At 46.5% G+C, this 20,411-nt stretch overlaps 1 protein-coding gene across 2 annotated transcripts; it reads right to left on the bottom strand.

Moving 5' to 3' along the window:
- Positions 1–1,048: 1,048 nt before the first annotated feature.
- CHPF (chondroitin polymerizing factor) lies at positions 1,049–19,378 on the bottom strand. Of its 2 annotated transcripts, none has more exons than XM_044438416.1 (4): positions 18,526–19,378; positions 10,002–10,566; positions 8,905–9,087; positions 1,049–3,212 (listed from the first exon to the last, which is right to left on the bottom strand). In XM_044438416.1, exons 1-4 carry the CDS (start codon positions 18,828–18,830, stop codon positions 1,947–1,949), a joined length of 2,319 nt encoding a protein of 772 aa, XP_044294351.1. In that variant the 5' UTR covers positions 18,831–19,378; the 3' UTR covers positions 1,049–1,946. The 2 variants fall into 2 exon arrangements, with proteins under 2 accessions (XP_044294351.1, XP_044294352.1); XM_044438417.1 differs by lacking the exon at positions 18,526–19,378 and adding an exon at positions 16,664–17,254.
- Between the last annotated feature and the right edge of the window lie 1,033 nt (positions 19,379–20,411).

Genomic DNA, 20,411 nt, shown 5'->3' with positions numbered 1-20,411 from the left:
CCCCTCCCACTCACGTCCTTGAGACAGAGGGGACACATCCCCAGTGCTGCTTGAGCTACAGGAGTCCGGGGCCAAATGTCTTTTACTAGCATGTCTACACAGTGGCTTCGCATACTGATGGGACCCGACTAGATGTGACATCAGGTGCTTCAGTGTCCTTTTTAAAGAGAAGTTAAAAGCAACCATCTGTTTCTGAGGAAGTGAATCAGAACCAGGGGAGAGGAACTAACCCTTCCACTGCCCATGACATATCTTGAGTTCTGTATGCCCACTTGAAACTGCTGCCCACCCGGTGGAAGGAAGGGATGGCGCAACCTGGCACCAGCCAGAGGATCTGAACTGCAACTCCCATCAGCCCCAGTTAGCCAGACCCACCATCAGGGCTCATGGGAGTTGTAATCCAAAACTTCTAGAGGGAACCTGATTACCAAGCCCTGCCACAGAATTACCGCTGTGATCATGGCTGGCACCTCTCTCTCTTACAGCTGGCAGGGAGCCCCGCACAAGTGTGGGTCTGTGTGCTCGTGACTCACTGCATCTTCCTCACAGGTCCTCCCCTCTTGGCATCCCCTTTCCTTCGGTGCACTTGCTTTCCTGGACCCCCGTCCCACAGCTCCCCTCTCTTCTCAAGTTCTCCTCTGGAGCACCCACAACCATCAGCCCATTCACACTCCACCCTTGATGTCCCCTTTCCAGCCAACCACAAACAAGTCTTTTGTGAAGATTCCTCCACGTCCCACCTAAGCTGGTGTTTCAGTTCCATTAAAAAACATAAATTCTATGACTTGATCCTTCCTCACAAGTGAGTAAAATGTTTGCAGGCATTCTATAAAATCAGAACAACATAGCCAAGGGTCAGCTGGAATTGACAGAAAGCAATCAGCTTTAGCCTGCTACACACCACGTACTCCACTTGATGCTGCTTTTTCAGCCCTTTTCCAAAGATACGGCTGCTCTTTTTTAGTCTTCAGGGAATATATAAATAATCCCCACCTGTTGTTCCACAATCTGTCCCCACCTACAACAGAAAATCATAACCAAACCTTTCTATGCTTTGCTTCAATTTATTAAAATGCAAAACAAATTTTAGTCACCAACCCCATGTTAAATATCAATCCACTGGAGAGCCGAGTTTTGTCTGCTCCCCCATCCTGGGCCTGCTTCCTGGTCCCAGCGCCAGACTGACCAACACAATCCACTCTGCTGGAGAGCTCTAGGCAACTGAGCATGGCTACAATACTGGAAAGTCCACCAACTACCAGCCCAGGAGGTGGCAAAAGAGGCTGCTGTACGTTGCAGCAGAAAAAGGAATCGCCCCATCATGCCAGAGCCAGCCTGGCAACAGGGACACAGCTTGACTCTCCCACTGAAGGCTCTTGCCTGGTCTGCACCACCCTTTTACCCCTATCAACACTAATCAAAGGCTGAAGCAGCCTGAGTCGTGGTGTCCTTGGGACAAAAACAAAGGGGATCCCTCTGTCCTCCCCACCACACCAGTCTGGAGGGTTCATTAAGTTAACACCAACATGGCATCCATAGGACTGAATGGTGCTCCGGAGAGGCTGGGTCTTCTCGTTCCCCTTCTGTCTCACAATCCAGCAGCCCTGCCTCCTCTCCTTCAACCACCCCCCACCCCCCACCCCCTGCAGTTTATGTAGGAGGCCCTTTTTCCAAGAGTCCCGCCACCCACAAGGCAGGAGCTGCAGCACTGAGCAGTCAGAGGGAGGAAGACCCAAGGCAGGTCCTGCCTGCCCGGGAACGGGGGAGCCGCATCGCCAAACAGAGCAAGAGAAACACAGGGGTTCCCCTTCTCATCTATTGTCCACAATGTGACCCAGAAGGCCAGCCGAAACAGCACTCATGGTCCAGAGCCTTCTGGTTTTCCTCTGCCACTCCGGGCACAAAGGGAGGGGAGTGGGAGAGGTCAGCTGGCCCCGGCCCAGTTCTCATGTGCTGTTGCCCTGCTCCTGCTCAAAAAGCACCATGGCCAGCTGCGCACGGGACCCCAGGCCCTCCAGGCTGCTCTGCACACAGCGATGATACTGCTCCTCGCTCAGCCGGGGGTTGCAGCTGTGGGGTCGGTAATGCTGCAGCAGGGCAGGCTCCACCGCACGGAAGACATGCAGACTTGAGTATTTGACAAAGAGGTCATAGATGTCCATCGTCTCCAGGATGTCTTCGTTGTCCTGGGCGTCAGCGGCCATGCGGGTGCGGGCTGCCATGTAGTCAGCGTTGTAGAAGCAAGCTTCGCTGAAAGCATCACGGTCAAAATGACCGGCATCCCGTACCAGGTCCAGGCCAGAAAGGGGTGAGGGCTGGTTGTGGAATGCAATAGTGGGGTTGTAGCCCTGGAAGTGGATGGGGAAGAAAACCTGCCAGCTGTTGATGGTGTTCATGCGGCACCGGTTGAGGAACTCCGTGGTGACCTCGGTGCTCACGCCAGCCACGAAGAAGAGGGTGTCCACGGGGTGCTTCTTGGAGATGATGTCCATCACTTTGATCTGGGAGGGTGCATCTGTCTTGACACTAATCCAGGGGATCTTCACCTGCGTGTAGCGCCGTTCATACTCCGTGATGTGGGCCTTCACTGCCCCAAAGACGTCATTCTGAGCCACCTGCTGTGCCTCAAAAGGGTCATAGATGAAAAGGAAGGTCAGCACAGCATTCTCGGCATTCTCAAAGGCTGCTGTGGCATAGACCTCAAGGAAGCGTGTGGCATAGTCCCGCTCAGAGGCCGTCAGCGGCAAGATGACATTGACTCGGCTCGCCTCGGTCACATAGGGCATGGGGATGATCTCCACCTCACTGAGGGGGCGCAGCAGATGCACCCGCTTGGCCAGTGAACGGCTGTGCCCCTTCTGGGTCACCACCTCCAGCTGCAGATCCAGGGTGTACTCCATGCCTCGGGTGGGGTCAAAGCGACGGTAGCCATTCAGCAGCTGCTGCTTGCGGACGTGGAGCACGGGCTGGTACCGGTGGTTCAGCTCCTCTACTGCCGCAGCAACCACGTCTGCCACATCCACGGCGTCTGCACCTCGAAGCTCACACTTGGGGGCACCGTCCACGCAGGCAAAAGCTGCCTCTTCAGTGAAGTAATCCCAGCGAAGCACCTCAAAGCGGGTCTTTGGCTGAAAAGGGGGAGTGATGCCAATGGGCCACGTGGCGCTCAGGTCACCATCTGCAGAAAGGCTGCTGGTGTTCTGGATCTCCAGCTGAAAGGACAGAGTGCAGAACAGAGTTAAAGGTGGGAGGGGAGTCTCGAGACCCTTCCCCCAAAAGAGCCAAATGAATTAAAGGCAGGCACTCACAAGCTCACAGTTACACTCCCTATGGGAAACAGGAGTTCCTACTTTTAATCATCTGGGTACTAACATCTCTCTTCTTCTTCTTCTCTCTTACACACACGCAAATACAACCCTTCTTTCAGGTAAATCCTCATTCAGAGACACAAGCCCTCCTTCCACACAGTGTCCACGCACTACCAGTGATACTTATGATTATTACTGCTGTAAGTCACCTGAAATGTTGTATAGAACAGCCACTACAAAAATAAATATACTCAGTTCCACCATTTATAAACCACTTTTTGAAAACTAAGCATCATGCAATTCTGGCAAGTTTGCCCTCACTGTTGTGAGAAAGACCCTTGTTACAGAAAGAGGAAAAGGAGGCGGAGATAGCAGCTTCCTCCGAGGCCACACTCTGACTCCAATTTTGATCTCCCAGATGCGAGGACATGCGCCATCTCCCTCTCTCTCACTCACGCACATGACACAGCCAGGTCAGGTATGATGCTTCACACTACCTTTGACAAGAAGGCATGAATGCTGCAAAAAGTTAAGCATATGCCTCTTTCTAGAATTCCTCAGTTAGACTAGTCACGGTACATGTAGGATCCCCCACACAGCTCCACTGCAGCAGCCCCCTGAAAGCTATCTGCTCCAGAGAACACAGGCAATCTAAGAGAAAGTGTACCGTCTGAGCAGCCACACTAGGGCAAGGGAAAAGCTTCTTCATAAACTGCACTGCTGGAGCTCAATAGTGCAACTAAACTTCCCAACCTGAGATGCAACACATTATTACCACAAAGTAATGGCGGGGGGGGGGGGGGTAGCCATGTGTGACGTTTTGTCCTTCTACCACCAGGTGGCAGTGTGACCCAGAGTATAAACCCAGCTGTGGGAATTGCAAGCATGGACTGTTTTGTCCTATGAAGTAAAACGTTATCAGGGTGAAAGAGGGACAAATATCATTCAAAGCATCCCGGATTTAAGTTGATGCCCTTATACACATCTCTGAATGAAAGCACAGGCCCTTGGCTATAAATAAATCACCAACCCTGAAGGCAATTCTAGAAAGGTCCTTTTATATAAACATATGAAGCTGCCTTACACAAAGTTCAGCTCTTTCATTTCAGGCAAGGCTCTTTCCCAGCCTCAGAGCTGCCAGAGACTGAACTTCAACCCTTTTGCATGTAAAGCACATGTCCTTCCACTAAACGAAGGTCCAATAACACTTCCTGAAGCCAAAGTTCAATTCTTACGTGTCCAGGCCTCACAACTCCCCAACAAGCTTCACTCCAAATCACAGTTGTGTTATTCTGAATTCTGAATGGCTGATCTCTCAAGGGACAAGCAGGCAACATTCCGATACCATCACTTTTCATTTGGTTTTGCTAAAGCAAGCTTCTAGCCCATATAACAAAGCTGAGAACATTGGTACGCCTTCCCCTCCTTATGTTCCTGTCTTGGCTTAACAATTCTGCTTCCATGAACAGTATTTGTCAAGAATTTGGAGTTTTCCAACTTAAATTCAACTCCCTGCTTATTTTATAAGAGTTATTCTGGACACAGAAAGTGCAATTCCATGACACAGCGGAAAGGCAAGTTGGGGTTTGAAGACAAGTTGCAGCTAACCCTCCATGACTTTACAATAACCAAATACAAGGGTGGACCATTATGCTGAAGGATGGCACGAATGTGTATCAGGACCAGTGTTATCAACAAGGGAATAAGAACATTATAATATCCAAAGCAATGCACCACTGCAGGTAGCCATTTTTTCCTGTGGCCCAAGTTCCCCATAGCTAGCAGAGAACTTGCCACATCTCTGCACCAGGCAGCTCAAGTGCTTCCTGCACTTCTTCTGGGGTTGATGACTCTAGACATGAATATTAATAGGTTGTCTCTTCTCCAAACCACATCAAGAGCTTTCTGCTCCAGGTTCTTGGGCTGTCTGCTGCAATCATTAAAAACCAAATGCCAATTTATGTGTTGAACTCCAATAACCAAAGAACAGATATTACAGGCAATCAATTGATTCTCAATTAAATCAGCCATATTAGGCAGACAGAGCAATGAACCCAAGTAAGTCAGGAATCATTTGGCCTTCATGAGGTCCTAGCTCAAGTAACTCATCCCATTCTACACTCTCTAGAAACAGAATAGGAGACACTAGGAAATGCTACTCTGTGGTTTTCCTGATTGCCAAACTTGGTTCAGAGTGTGTGGAAACATTCCACCAACTGCCAGAGCAGCCTTCCCAACCTGGTACTCTTCCTATTTTTGGGACTATGACTCCCATCAGCCCCAGCCAACATGGCCAATGGTCAGGGATCATGGGAGTCATCGACCAACACATCTGCAAGACAGCCAGTTGGGAAAGGCTATGTAGGGGAACAAGCATCTTTGATTTCTGAGTGAGCGAAGCCAAGGGCAAGCTTCCTCACAGGCCTGCATGTTCCACTGCGCTGCACTGCCTGCTCAGCACAGTGTGCCACGTTCAACTGATGCCACACTCACCTAGCAGACTTTGAAAGTTTATTTTGAATGTGCGCATACCTGGAGTTAGCAGTGTCTCAATAACCCATTTCAGTTTGATCTCAGCTGAGCTCTTGCTTGAGAAGTCTGCCTTTGCAGTTTGCCTAATGTGCTGGCTTGTGTTACCATGTTCCTTTGGGGTGCATTTAGGTCACACTGATGACCTAGACAGGGTACCCAGGCTGGCTACAACATTGTCCCCAGCACTTCTAAACTCTTTGACCCAGGACTCTCCCATTTCTCCTCATTGTATTTGCCTGGTAACAAGCAAATCTAAGTCTAAGGCAGGAAGAAAGCAGAAATTCCATTTGGTTCAAGTCCCAGTAAAGCTGGAGCAATCAGAAGATTTAGCATAATTTTGCTGGAGTTCGCTGAATTTTACAATTACAATGTTCACCACACTAATTTTTTGTTTGTTTTACTTCCTGAGGAAAAGGTTTCACCATCATCACAATTGTTAAAGAAAACACTCTCCTTACCTCAGAAGATTGCAAAGGATTAAATACAGTTACCCAGTTAAATTACAAGTACCCTGGTTAAGCTCACCCTGCTGCTTATCTGTACTCAGACACCACCTGATACTCAAAGATCCCATTTGATACTGCTGGACAATGCAGCACCTATCTATGCATTTCCTCCCTCTCCAGAAGGTCCTCCACTGTTTTCCCTCCAAGTTGCGTGTTTCTACCACTTCCCATTTAAAAAGCACCTGGATACTTTATTTTTTCATGATCAACTTCTGGGAAGGATCAACCCTTAGCTTCCAAAATAATATGCTTTTACTCCCCTCCTACTTCTGCCTCCTCCTTCTTCTAAGGTAATTTTAAATGGATTTTCATTTTTTATTACCCACATACACTTGTATATTATTTTTATATGAAACTGCCCAAGTGCCAACTAGCAGGGGTACCATATAAATAAATCACTTAAAAATACATTATAACCAAAGGCAGTAGACCCAAATATTAATTTACAGCAGTACAGAAAAGAGGAAAATCAATGTAATTTAATGTATTTTAGCTGTGCATTTCGCTATTTTTTCAGCATGTTCTCATATATCTTAATATTCTGCTGGTCTTTTTTCACATAAATCAAAAGGCTGATAGAAGAGTCTATGAAGCTATCAATATTGCTACCTAGTTCTACAATGACCACATGCAGAACTGCAGACTAGGGCTACATTCACACAACACGGCAAGCAACCCTGACTGGATGCAATGGTTCATAGTTTTTTTTTACCATGATCTACCTGAAAGACAATCAAGTGTTTTCTCCTTTATCGTGGTTTACATCCTCCCTGCTCAGCCCTCCCACTGTTGGCAAGTATCCCATCAGTCACTGTGCCTGAAATCCAATCCCAAGGTGTACCACTCTCTGTCTATGCCACCTGCCTCTTCCTCATTGGTCCACATATACAGGCCACATGGCTGGAGTGGCTTCTGCAGTTGCCACCCTTTCCAGAGGACTCTCTGGTATTTGCATACCAGGATGATGGACACCAAGGAAATTTTCAGAAAATGTCACAAGCCAAGGTTGATACAAATACACCACAGAACAAACCATTGATTCTCATCATGGTTTCTAAGGACAAACTTACCATAGTGAAATACCATGACTGGGTTCAGACAGCATGACAGAACAACAATGGTAAAAAAAACTATCATGGCTTGTTGTGCTGGCAAACCCAGCCTATGAGTCAAGGTTCATAATGATAGCCAGTGTTGTGCCTAGCAATGAGATTAAGGGCAGACCACTGTCTGGACTCATTTGACACTCTGCCAGAAAAGAATCTTCCTCTCTCAATCCCTTGCTTGCTGACCAGGCTTTTAAGCATGTTTTCTAGTTTCCAAAACTGGGACTTAGGTTCAGAATTTCATTTAACGTAATTACTGCCACTATGCCTAATAACATTTTGCTTCAGGTTATCTGGAAAAGGATGCATCTCAAAGTAACTGTTAACCAGAAGGTCTCCATATTTTAATCTCACCTTGCTTTATGTTCCTAAATGAGTTGCTTCTGGGCAAACATTCTGTAGCAAACCTAGGGTTAGGCACTCCAACAGTCATTTCTCCACTGAAAAAGGTGGTGATGTTTTTAATTCTTCTCCTCCCTGCCCTTTTCTGTCCTACAAATGACCGTCACTTTCAACCAGTTCCCCAGGCATGATGTAGCCAGCATGGCTGAAACATCAGCTCCAAAAGAATATGTTTTGCACAGGAGAAGCAGTGGGTGGGGAGAAGGTCACATATGCATTTCATACTACCACTTTCCCCCTGCAAATCCAGCATTTCCACCTACTCAACCAATCTGTACTGGAGAAGCAAGGGCCAATGTTCAGAATGCAGCATTTACTGCTCAACTCTGTAAAGCAACCATCAGCAATTGCCAACATGAACATTGCTACAATCAACTTTCCCTCCTTTTTTATTTTTAATGAGCGGAAAATGTGTGTTTGTGTGTGCTTGGGTAGGGGAATACATGTGGCTGTTAGAAGTGGAAATTGTAATTATGTTCTGCGTTCTTGTTAATTATTTGAAATCAAAATGACACTGTTAACCCTGGCCAAGAAATGCATTAACTACCCTAGAACAAGGTGAGGAATTTATCTTTTGTTCAAGGCACAGCTCCTTAGAAAAAAAGAGGGGAAAAAAGGCAGTAATGCGGGTCCATGAGCTAGGACTTTTCTAATAATGCTATTGCTGAACTGTAGATTTTGCCATTTTCCCCTGTATTTTGGGTTCTCTTGGGAGCAACATCAGGGACCTTTCTCCCTTTCTGTCTCCCTCTTCCCTTTGTGAAACCCCCTTCTCTCTTCCTGTTTCTCCTCCATACAGTGGACCACTAAGAAAGAGACAGGTTGCTCTTTCCAGATGTCTGAACTGCTAACTTGCAGAAGGCTTTTGAGATCTGACCAGGGGCTGTAAGCCGCCACCACTCCCTAAAAGTTAAGAGAATGGCATGGTTTGCATTGTCCAACATGTCTGACTGGCACTAGAATGGAAACTGGAACGTGGCAGAGGAATCAGCCAAGTCTCTCGCAGTTCAGCCAGCAACAGACTCAAAATCCTCACCATGCCTACCTTACCTGTAGTTGTTGGATCTCTTGATACGTGTGCTCCAGCTCTACACGGGCAAAGTGCCTGTGCAGTCGGTACATCTGAACGGGGTCCAGCACTGGGTGAACAGTGAATGCTGCATTGAACCGTGGATCACTCTCTCTCTCAGGGTCAGTGTTCTTTCCAAGCTCAAAGTACTGGTAATGTAGGCCCTTGTGGGGAGGAGAGACAGAAGAATCTTCAGCACCAGTTTTTACCCCACCCTGCCAAAAACCTGCCAAAAATGTTCCCAAAAGCATTAGTCAAAAAAGAGAAAACAAAACAAAATTGCCTTGTATTTAAAAAGGTACCAAGTTTTACAATTATTCACATACCAACAGCCAACAATCTTTATCAAATAGGAATGGAGAACATTCAATCCACAAACCAAACTTCAGCCTACTGGCCCTGCTCAGGGAGTCTCAAAGGGAGCTCCTCCCTTCTCCAAAGCCCCGCTCCCTCAGAAGAGAGAAGAGACTGGAGTTGCTTCACTCCTCTGTCACCTACTCTCACATGAAAAGGGGAAAAAGTTGTGAAGCTGATGACTTACTGGATCACTCTGCCCAGGCTTTCTCTGATCAAGGAAAATCAAGGCAGAGCGAAACTGGCTTTCCAAATAAGCCACGAGCTGGAGGGGCCAGATGACATTAAGAGGAGGGTGCCCACCTACTGGCATCAGGAACTGGTCTCCACAAACCACCCTTCCATCCTGTGGTGTTGCTCCAATGTGGCAATACATTCCCTGGAGCAAAGAAAGTTCCTCAACCCATTAATAAAAGGTAAAACCATGATCTTCATCACTCAGAAAGTGGTACTGAGGGATGGAGCACCTGGTGTCCTGTCGGGCTCTGAAAAAGCTACCAGCACTTGAGATAAGAGCTGGAAGAGGAGAGGCTCATGCCAGACCTATGAAATTTACACCGACATGAAAAAACATATGTAATCATAGCAAAATAAAACTTGAAATAGTTTTCATAAGCACAGAAGTGTACTCTCTTTTCCTTTGCATGTGTCCCTGAAGAAACCCTGGCCCACATGAAGCAGCCCAGAGACAGGGCAGGGCCAGCTCAATGCAAGAAGCCCTCACCTCATGCTCCGCCACACAGTCTACTCCTGTGTAATCGATGATGCAGCGCCCCAGCCACTCATCAGGACGGGCACTCAGGATGTCATTTCGGCAGCTTTCCAAATGCGGCTGCAAGCGCAGGAGCAGGGCCCGGGACAGCAGGTAGCCGAAACCACCATAGCAGTAACGTCCTTGAGTGTCCCCACCAATGAACTCCTCAGGCCGGCCCATGTAGAGCAGCGTGTCGATGCTGAGATGAGAGGCCAAGCGGTTCACCCGATGGGCCTCCATATAGGTGTCGTCCTGCAGGAGGAACACCCAGTCAAAGTCAGCCACGTAGTGGTCCAGCACATACTTGATGGTCTGGTACATGTTCCATATGGGCCTCTCATCACCATGAGTCACCACCATCATGCCGTGAGGTACTTTGCGCCCCCGTGTGCCTGTGAAGTAGACCAGACGCTCCAGCCGGTGGCCCAGGGTGCGGTTCACCGCCACTGCCAGTGAATGCAATGTATTCTTTGAGGTCAGCACGCCCACAAAAAGACGCTGCCGCATGCCCAGCTCTGTGCTGATGTATCGTGTCCTTCAGGAATAAGGAGAACAGGCAAAAAGAAAAGAAAAGTTAGCAGAGGCAGAAGGGTCCCTTTCCCTTCATTGCTGTCCTTACCAAGGGAGGATCATTTCTGCCTAGCATTTCTGAACAAGTCCCCAAACTCCCTCCAAAGTATTTGAGAAAAGGGCACCACCCAGAGGGGGACTTCACACTGCCAGCCATATTCAGACCCCATCATTTTCACTCCCACTGGTACATGTCTGCAGAGGCACAGGCTAGAACTGCTTCCATGTGATGCATTCCCATGCAGCTGCTATGCATGCATGCATGTGTGAGAATACAGAAACCACATGGTTGGGGCCAACTGCATGGGCCTTCCCACAGCCATGAAAAAAAATGACAATTAAATGGGAAGGATCCATGAAGTTCCAGCATTTACATACATACCACAATCACATGGGAATACACCAGAGGGTGCATTTTGTGTGAGGGCGGGTGTGTGAGAGAGAGAAAAAACAAAGGGGGATTTGATCCTTGGGACAACGAAGAGTTGAGTGAAATGAATTGTTCACATTGACTCTTATTACCTTTATTTCTCGAAACCTCTATGTTTTCACTCCCCATAATCACACTTTAGTTTCCAGGAAACCCCCTGCAGGCTGAGGGAATATGTCTTTTTTAACAGAGAATCTGTATAGCACCCAGTACATTGCCGTTAAATAATAATAGCCCTGCATGTACTACAAGTATACTACAAATAGTCTGGCATGCTGGACATTTATCAAAACTGAAGTCTTACTTCTTTTAGTGATCACTGCATTATAAATGAACAAGGAAACACACTGCTGTATTTGTAGATATAGTTCAGAAATGCTGAACCAAGACTTTATTAAAAAAGCTGTGCCCTCTCTGGAGAAATATATGCATCCAAAAAGCTTAGAGTGGAGTAAGAGGGGAACACACAGACACACACACACACACGACTTTACTAGTTCCTCTTGATTTGTAAGTTATGCTAGTTTGAAGTGAATTGCTAAACAAATGTGAGTGACTGTCCTTTTGAAGGCATCATATGTGGAAATCCTATAAGGAAGAGTACACCTTGGCAAGGTCATCACCAAAAGGAATCAAATATTGGGGCACATCAGCTGCTTAACTCACTATCATCCATACATGACCAGCAATAACCTGGAAACTGCTTAGCAATTTGTATCCAGAAAGTTCCCATGAAGACTGAAAGAATCAGTCACAATGTCAGCACCACTGTAATGTCTGAGTTAAATTTCTGTGATCAACAGGGAGACTTCAGAAATATAACTCTCCATGCATATAGTATACAATTTAAAAAGCTCACCACATCAAGCATTTGAGATGTGTTGCGACTGCACCCAACCTTCAGGTCAGTTAAACAAATACACGCTGCCAAACAAATGAGTGAAAATCCAAAGATGGTAGCCATGACAATAGCTCAGATCTCACTTGGCCTGGGACGGAACCAGTCCGCCTTCCAGCCTAGATAAGAAGCCATCTGTAGCCTCCATCACTATATGACCCCATAAGGAGCTAATCATAATCCCTGACTGAGTAGATGGAGGAAGTAGCCATAGCACAAGGCTTGTGAAAAGAGGTATAGCTGGAGCAGGGAAGGTGCCAAAGCAAAAAGCCAAGTGCCAGGGAGCTGGAGTTCCCATCACAGTTCACTTACTGTGACTGCAAATCCTAAGACGACATATTTCAAGAGGATAGAAAGGTATTGCCATCTCCCTTCAAGGCAGGGATTCATCATAATACAAACTGCACCAGGCAAGTTGGAGGAGGGGTGATTTATCCGGCTCTCTGTGACATTATAGTGGAAGTTCAGAGGCAGGTGGCCTGTCTTGTACAATTAGCCGCAGGTTCTGATTATTCAAATGTGGCAGGAAACCATCCCTACCCACCCACCCATCCACCCACCCATCGCCATCTCTAACGGCACTCACACAGTGGGCTCATTCAGTCCCTCCACTTCCTGCCTATCCCTCCCGCTTTCCTGGGGACAACACAAGTCATTCAGTCCCTCATCCCTGGGCCCCCAGTCTCTACCACTGATCTCTCAGTCAGTATGCTCATTTTGAGTCTGGGGCAAACCGGCAAAGGGAAAGGGGATTCTGAGAGTCCTGCTGATGGGGACTGCAGAGGCAGAGGCAAACAATGAGAATGGGTGAACACCCCACACTTCATGATTGTGAAGGGTCTGAGGAACTGAGAGTAGCAGTGAAAGAGCTCAGGCCACACAGCAGTACTTCCCTACTGGGAAGGTGAGAAATAAGGGGCCAGCACACTCTGCAGAGGCAGGCAGGGAGAGAGAAAGAACAGAAATACACAGAAAAACAAAGTGTTAAGAATAAGAGCTTGGTGTAGTTAAGCCTTTTTAAGGAAGACAATTCCCTAAAAAAAAAAAAGAGGGAAAGCTTCCGAAACATAATAAAGGACTAGTCAGAGATAAAGGCGAGTTCCTAGCCAACATCTGGAGTCACATGGTCTTCTGGACTCCCAGTAGGCAATTATTAACTGACTAAATTCATTCATTCATTCATTCTCTCTCTCTCTCCCCCCCCCCCCCACACACACACACACAGGGTTGGAATTAGGAAATGTCAAAATAATCAGAATAATGCCATTTTTAACTTTAAAAAAATGAACTGAGCAACTACCAAAAGGTATGTATGACTACAGTTGCAGTAGGGTTCACTGGAGTCCTCCCCAGACCTCATTTCCATCCTGGGGAGGACACAATCAAGCTAGGGCATTACTTTCTTCTGTTGCCAAAGCTCACAATCCTTGTTCCAGCCTAGATTTTTGGGCTCAACATTATATCCAGAAGAAAATAAGCTTCCTGCCCATATAAAAATCTCTATTAACATTTGTTGTATTGTATTATATTTTATACTACCCAACAGCCAAAGTTCTCTGGACAATTTACAGCAATTCCCAGAAAAAGGCCATAATACAATAAGAACCATAAAATATATCCACAGAAAAATATTTAAAATTTAAAATATACAAAAAAAAAATAGCAGCAGATGAATTATGGCTGCTAAAATCCTATTCTTAGTTCTGCTTTTGACCTATACAGGGTTTTGAAGCATATAGGCAGCTAATTCAAAAAAGCCACAACTGGTATTATGTGTTCAAACCATCTCTTGCTGGTACACAGAACTCATTGCAAAATCACTGCTGTTCAAATTGCTGGCATTTTGAGCAAATGGGTGTATCCACAGAGGGGAAAACACCCCTCTTCACTTTGGCTTGTGTATATAGCATCCAACTATAAGTACAGAAACCTGTGTTGAGGATATTCCAGGACATGCCTGATTACAGACCAATTAGAATGACCTCTATCTCCCAAAAAAAAAACCAAATTCAGATAAGATTAGAGGGCAAACTCTCCAGCAGGACCAATAAGCCAGAGCAATGGAATCCAGAGATAAGATAAGGGGCAATAAATCCAAATAAACCACCTGGAGAAAAACAAAAAAAAAAGCCATGGTTCCTTAGAAATAACTGTGTGCCCCCCACACACAAACACCTCATACCAAACTAATTTTCTGAAAATTGTGCCTCCTTTATTTCAGTTACACAAAAATAATTACTGAGGATTACGGAATTACTCTACTCCCTGTTCTTCCACTCCTGTTATTACCATCATCATTGTCTTTAGCAGTGGGAAGATAAATGCTCAGAGGAAACTGTGCTGCCCCATACGGTGGCTGCATTTTTAAAATTTATTTATTTATATCCTGCCTTTTTTCCCTTCAAGAAACTCAAGGTGGCTCAAATAATTCTCCTCTCTTCATAATCTTATCCTAAGAACAACACTGTGAACTAACTTTAGTTGAGAGTCTGTGACTGGCTGAAAGTCACCTAATCCAGGGATAGTAGGGACTAGAAATTGTGCAGCCCCATATGGTGGTCACTTGGCTTATAGCTTCCTTTGTTCTTCCTTATTGTGATGTGCAGAGTCCCACATGGTGTCAGCATCCCCACTTGCACTCTCCTGCTCCCCAAAGCCACTACCCTATGGCTGCAAGTGTACACAACTCATGACTAACCAACCTGGCCAGCTACACGTTGTCTTAGATGACAGACAATAAGCACCATGTCCACTGCGACTCAAGATATTCTGCAAGAAACAATAGCTACTCGTCCTAGGTGAGCAGCAACTTATAAAGATATGAGCAAGTAAACAAATAGTAGCTGGGGCACAGTGAAATTTATACCTGACTGGTATATTGATACCCTCTGGAAGTTTTAGACTCAAGCTCTCATCAGTCCCAGCTGGTAAGCCAATGCTCAGAAATAACAGGAACAATAATCCAAAAATTCTAGAGGGTATCAAGTTGCATACCCCATTTCATAGCTAAAAAAACAGAGCCATTAATACCCAGGCCTGCAATTTGGACTAAGGCTGAGGTGGAGAAACTCAAACTGCCTGCATGTCACGGTTGTATATTTTAATGCTAACCTCAGGGGTACGCAACCTATTGCCCTCTACAACACCCATCATCAGCCAGTCAGCATGGCCAATTATCAGGAATTGGTGAATTTGAAGCTGGGGGGAGCCAGAGAACCCTTCTCTCTTCCCCCAACTACCTAGCAGTCTGCCCAAAAAGGAACAGACTGCTCTTGCCAGAGCTCTGAAGACATTACTTACAAGAGGCCTTTCAAAGTAGGCCAAAGACTTCACAAAACCAAGCAAAGGGTGACAGGTTGTCCATCCTTGGACGGAAGGAAATCAACACATGACCAGCAAAGCCCTTATATGGTTTGCAGATCCCTGCTGAATAAGCCTGCCAAATAACTGAACAATCTTCTCTAAACATTTCATATGACCACATTTCGAGGCATACATAAACACCACACTCTTTTTTCAGTCTAGACTATATAGATTTACAATTTTTTGTAATATCTGAGCAATCCATTTTCAACCAGGCCCCTCATATAGGAAGGATTTGAATGCATGTGTGTTCTCCTGCCCCACATGTACAGAGATGCAGTCCAAGGGAAGCACAGGACTTTTCAGAAGTATGACAGTCTGGTATATGTTATCAGAAAAGACTGGGTATTACTTCCTTGAATAAGTGCTTATATGCAACCTGGAAAGAACAGCTTACTCAAAAAGCTGCGGACTTTAGATTTTGGACAGGTACACATACTTGCCTCTTCATTGGTGCTGATGAAAGAAGCCACAGACTAGAAATCTACCTAAACAACCAGCCACAGTGCATCTCAAGTGCATTATAGCCTTTATGGGATATCTCTTGGAACAATGTACAGTCTAGACATAATGGATGGATGTTATTACTGTAGGAAACAAGTCATACGTATTTATTTTTTAAACAAATGGGAGATATGCAGTTTAATGAATGAAAAAGAAAACTTGTACAGCTTGAAAAATTTGATTTCTAAATTTTCCACAATTTCAAGACATTACAGCAAGCGGACCAAGTGGAATAATTCCACTTGTTTGTATGCATAATTCTCCTCACCCAAAAAACCCAGATAGATTAGTGCTCCCGTGCTGTACTCTTACAGTAGGACAGTGTAGAACCCTTATCGCATATCACCCATTTTTTAAAAATCCACACAGGATTCATTTGTGCAGGAGAACAGTAGCTAGTGAACAGAAATGCATTTATCATGTTGTAAGCCGCCCCGAGGTTTCGGCAAGGGGCAGCATAGAAATGTTATAATAATAATAATAATAATAATAATAATAATAATAATAATAATAATTTTCACAGTATGAAATGCTGTTTTTTGAAAACAGGGGTGGGATGGATGGGGACAGGACAGGCTTCTTGTGTCACTTCTTCTCCATGGGATACAAGGCAATGGACATAAAAGTACATTATCCCAATAACAGGGATAAGGACTTCCATGAAAGACAATGCCTGAATTACCCCAATAAACTGTACAGAGTACTGGCTAGGAGACCAAACTACAAATCAGGAAGTTGTTGGTTTGAATCTCACCTCTACCATGAACTCAATAGGTTGCCAATGCCACCCTCTCTCCCCCACCATCCTCCCCGCTGCCACAAAAACACATACACATGCAATATGGAGATTTAATCACACTGACTTACCTTACAGGGTTGTTGTAAAGATTACAACTAAACAATACACATGAAGCATTTTGAGTGCTTGCAAGAACAACACAGAGGTTAATCCTTATGAAATACATCCTAAGTATAACCTTAATGGATTAAGTTCATTAATCAAAACATAGCTGTCTCAAAGACTCTGAGGCAGCCCAAGAAACAACTCCGTGACTCAGCCCTCATTCATCCAGTCTACTCTGGAGGAGCCAGACATCCTGCTTAATTCATGGTAACTGTAGCCATCACCACACCTACCCACTCCAGCCCACCTCCTCCTTCCAAAGGAAACGATTTGTACAGAAAGACTTCCTGAATAGCAAAAGCAGTGCCCCAAGCTTTCCTGTGGGAGATCATAGGAGGAGGGCAGCAGCCTGAGTGGGGAAGAGATGAGGCAGGGAAGGGGGCTCAGAGATCCACAGCAATCAATGCTTGCTATCAGGGAAAATCTCTTTTAAAAACATGTCTCAACTTTTCTGTAAGATGGTCCAACACTGCTTTTTCATCCAAGGCTGAATGTAGTCAAAAACTAACGTCTAAAGTCCTATCTAGCTCACAAAGCTGTAAAGAGCTTAATTAAATGGGTTCTTTTCATTATCTTTGACTGCAGCCACCACAGGAAATACCCCACGAATCTCCAGCCAGGGAATCAGAGAGTGAGGTACACACAACTGTGTCCCATTATATTTATCACAGTCCCAGTCTTCATATTGTGCATAGTTTAACTAATTGATTTGCTACCACAAGATGTACTGATGGCCACCAATTTAGACAGCATTAAAAGGTATTAGACAAATTCTTAGAGGACAGAGCTTTCACTAGCAGCTACTCATGAAGGCTATATTTTACCTGCAGCATCAGAGTAGGTTAGTGTGTTTCTGTAGAGCAGTTGCTGGGATTATGATTTTGTTCTCACATCCTGCCTTTCCTATAGGCATCCGGTTGCTCACTGCACACACAGAACGCTGGAGTAGTAGGCCTTTAGCATGATCCCACACAGCAGTTCTTCATTTTATGGACAGATTTATCTACTCTAGTTAGGTAATGGATATGGTACCTGGAAGGTACAGATTCACATCTCATTCACATTCCAAGGCGGGGATGGCCTTGAGCAAAACACCATCTTTCAGCATACAATTCCTAGTCACCTATTTCAGAGGACTACTGAGAGTGAATACAACATAGATTGTACATCAGGGGTCTCAAACTTGTGGCCCATGGGCCAATTGCAGCCCGTGGGATGATATTTTGTGGCCCCCACTTGATATCAAAGTTTAGTGATAGTGCGGCCCGCACCTGCGTGAGTCGTTACCCTGGGCACAATGTTCCCTCTAAGCTGCGCGCCGGGACAGGCGGGGCACGGGGGAGGGGCCCTGCGGCCTTCAAAGTGCTGGCGGCGCCCGGCCAGCCTCCGGGAGCCACGCAGGATGAGTGGCCCACCACCACCGCGGGGGTGGAATACTTGATGCGGCCCAGCCTCACCCAGCCTCTACTTCCAGTGGCCCCCAGGTGAGTTTGAGACCCCTGTTGTACATAGTACTGGTGCAGAACAGTAGCCTCCTCTCACATAAATATGTATAATTAAAATTCAGTTTATGTCTATATGGCAACAAATGTGTGGACTGAGAAATATGTCACATGATGCAATATATTCAGTCATAGAACCTCAATAGCATAGGAAAAGAAAATAAAGATGGTGCACCTATCATTAAAGACCCAAGCCCATTAAGGAACATGAACAGTGGCAAGGAAGCAACTGAGATTACATTTGAGAAACAGTTCATATCCTATATCCCTAGTTGCACGTACCCTTCCTCCCTGCTCACTCCAGTTTCCTTCCCCCATAATACCTGATAGTTTTCTTCGCAGCCTTGTCTGGATTTGGAGGCTTGTAGGGCAGGACACGAGGCTCCCAGCTCTGTTCAGGCTCCATGCCCAGGCCCCCAGGCACAGAATTGGGCTTGCGGGCAGCATTGCCTTGCCCTGCTTGGTGCTGCTGTTGCTCCAGGCCCCCATCTCGTAAGCTGCCCTGGCTGAGCCCACAAGGCTCCTCCACCCAGGTTACACTGAGCAGGCTGAGCGTGAAACCCAGGGACACCCCAACCACTACAGGCCCCACAGGGCGCAGAAGCGACAGAACCAAAGAAAAGCGCATGGTGCACTAGTGAGTTTGGAGAGAGAGGGGTGGGGGTGGGGGACTGGGGCGTCAAAGCGGACCCTGAGTTAAAGGGACAGAAGGGGGAGACTTCAGTATGTAAGGAGTGAAGCGGAAGAGACTGCAGTGGGGTCAAGAGGGTGCCTTTCAAGGTGTGGGGAGGAGGGCCAACCAGTGGAGGAAGCCAGGACACGGGGGGACCAGGGGTTCTGGCCGGGAAGGTCACCGAGGAGGCTAAGGGTCATGGGGATGCGAAGTTCCTACCAGGGCAGATCACTCCGACGAAGTGGGGAGCAAGAAGGGGGCGACCCTGGTACCGGGCTCCGGTTCCTGAAAAGGGGGAGGGGCGGCTACGGCTGCCAAGCAACGTAGGAGGGCGGGCCGGCCCAATTTAGAACACTTGCGGGAGCGGAGGAGCCTATTGGTCTAGCCGTTCCATCCTGACCCCAGCGGAGAGTTGCGGGGCGGGGGGCTCGGTTCTGCTTCTGTTCTCGCGGAAGGAAGGTCGGGTGGGGGGGAGCAAGGAAACGTCACTCCCGCTTGTCTGAGGAGAGCCGCCGCCAGCGCCGTCCGACGTGTCACCCCGTCTAGGCCCGCCCCTCCAACCAACCGTCACTGGTCCCGCCGCGCCCCCTCACCTCCCCAGCCAATCCCAGGCCGAGGATGCGCGCTCGTCAAACCCCGCCTTAGGGTTCCGGGCACGATCGGAACCGGGGTCTGGCAGGACTTGGGGCGCGCAAGTTGCCAAGGCACTTCAGGCAAGCCTCAGAAGTGACCCTTCCCTCGGAGTTGTTGCCGGGGCGTGGCCCCAACTCGGCGGGTTCAGAACGTGCATGTAGACAACTAGCTGGGCAGAGTGATGCTTGGGTTAGAATCTTTCTCCCTGCTGTGCTAATTTTTTGCTCAGAGAGAGTTTTCGGGGTTTTAAATACAGGAAAAGATTCACATATATGCCTTTCTGCAGCCTAAAATGTTATTTTCTCTTCTACCGAGTCAGGAATTTAACCCCTTCATGTGGCTTTATGATCCGACATCAAATATGGGTCCTATTGATAGGTATATCAAATTGATATATATGTGGGTACAAATTGATACAAGAAGACCACAACTTCCAGGCACCAGGAGTTTTTTCATGCACTTAAGTCTGATCTGCTGAAATTTAACCTCTTTCAACTTACTTTCCACTTGAAAGGCCACACTGAATACAATTGTAAAAGAAAAGAACATGTGTATTTAAAATTACTGCAAAAGAAAAGAGCAGGTGTATATTTACAATTCCTTGATGGAATCGAGCTTTTGGGTGTCTTACAGCTTTTTGAACTGGAATGTTTTACATACTCTTAAACCAACCCAAGTTGGTTCAATGAAACATACCAATTACTGGCCATGTTACTGTTCTTAGGCTCAAAATGCATTATGATATGGGGCAAGTAACAGAGTTGAGGGTGACTAATCCAGAGTTGCAGGACCAAAGGCATGCATAAGATTGTGTCCTTAGTCTTTAAAGTGCCATTACACATGTCCTTATTTATTTGCATCATGTTTGCAGTAGCTTCACTAGAACTGGCAGAAGCCTCAAGC

The sequence above is a fragment of the Varanus komodoensis genome, unplaced genomic scaffold (genome assembly GCF_004798865.1).
Source record: "Varanus komodoensis strain SLA01 unplaced genomic scaffold, ASM479886v1 scaffold32, whole genome shotgun sequence".
NCBI lineage: Eukaryota > Metazoa > Chordata > Lepidosauria > Squamata > Varanidae > Varanus > Varanus komodoensis.
This window is presented reverse-complemented; position numbering and strand designations above follow the sequence as displayed.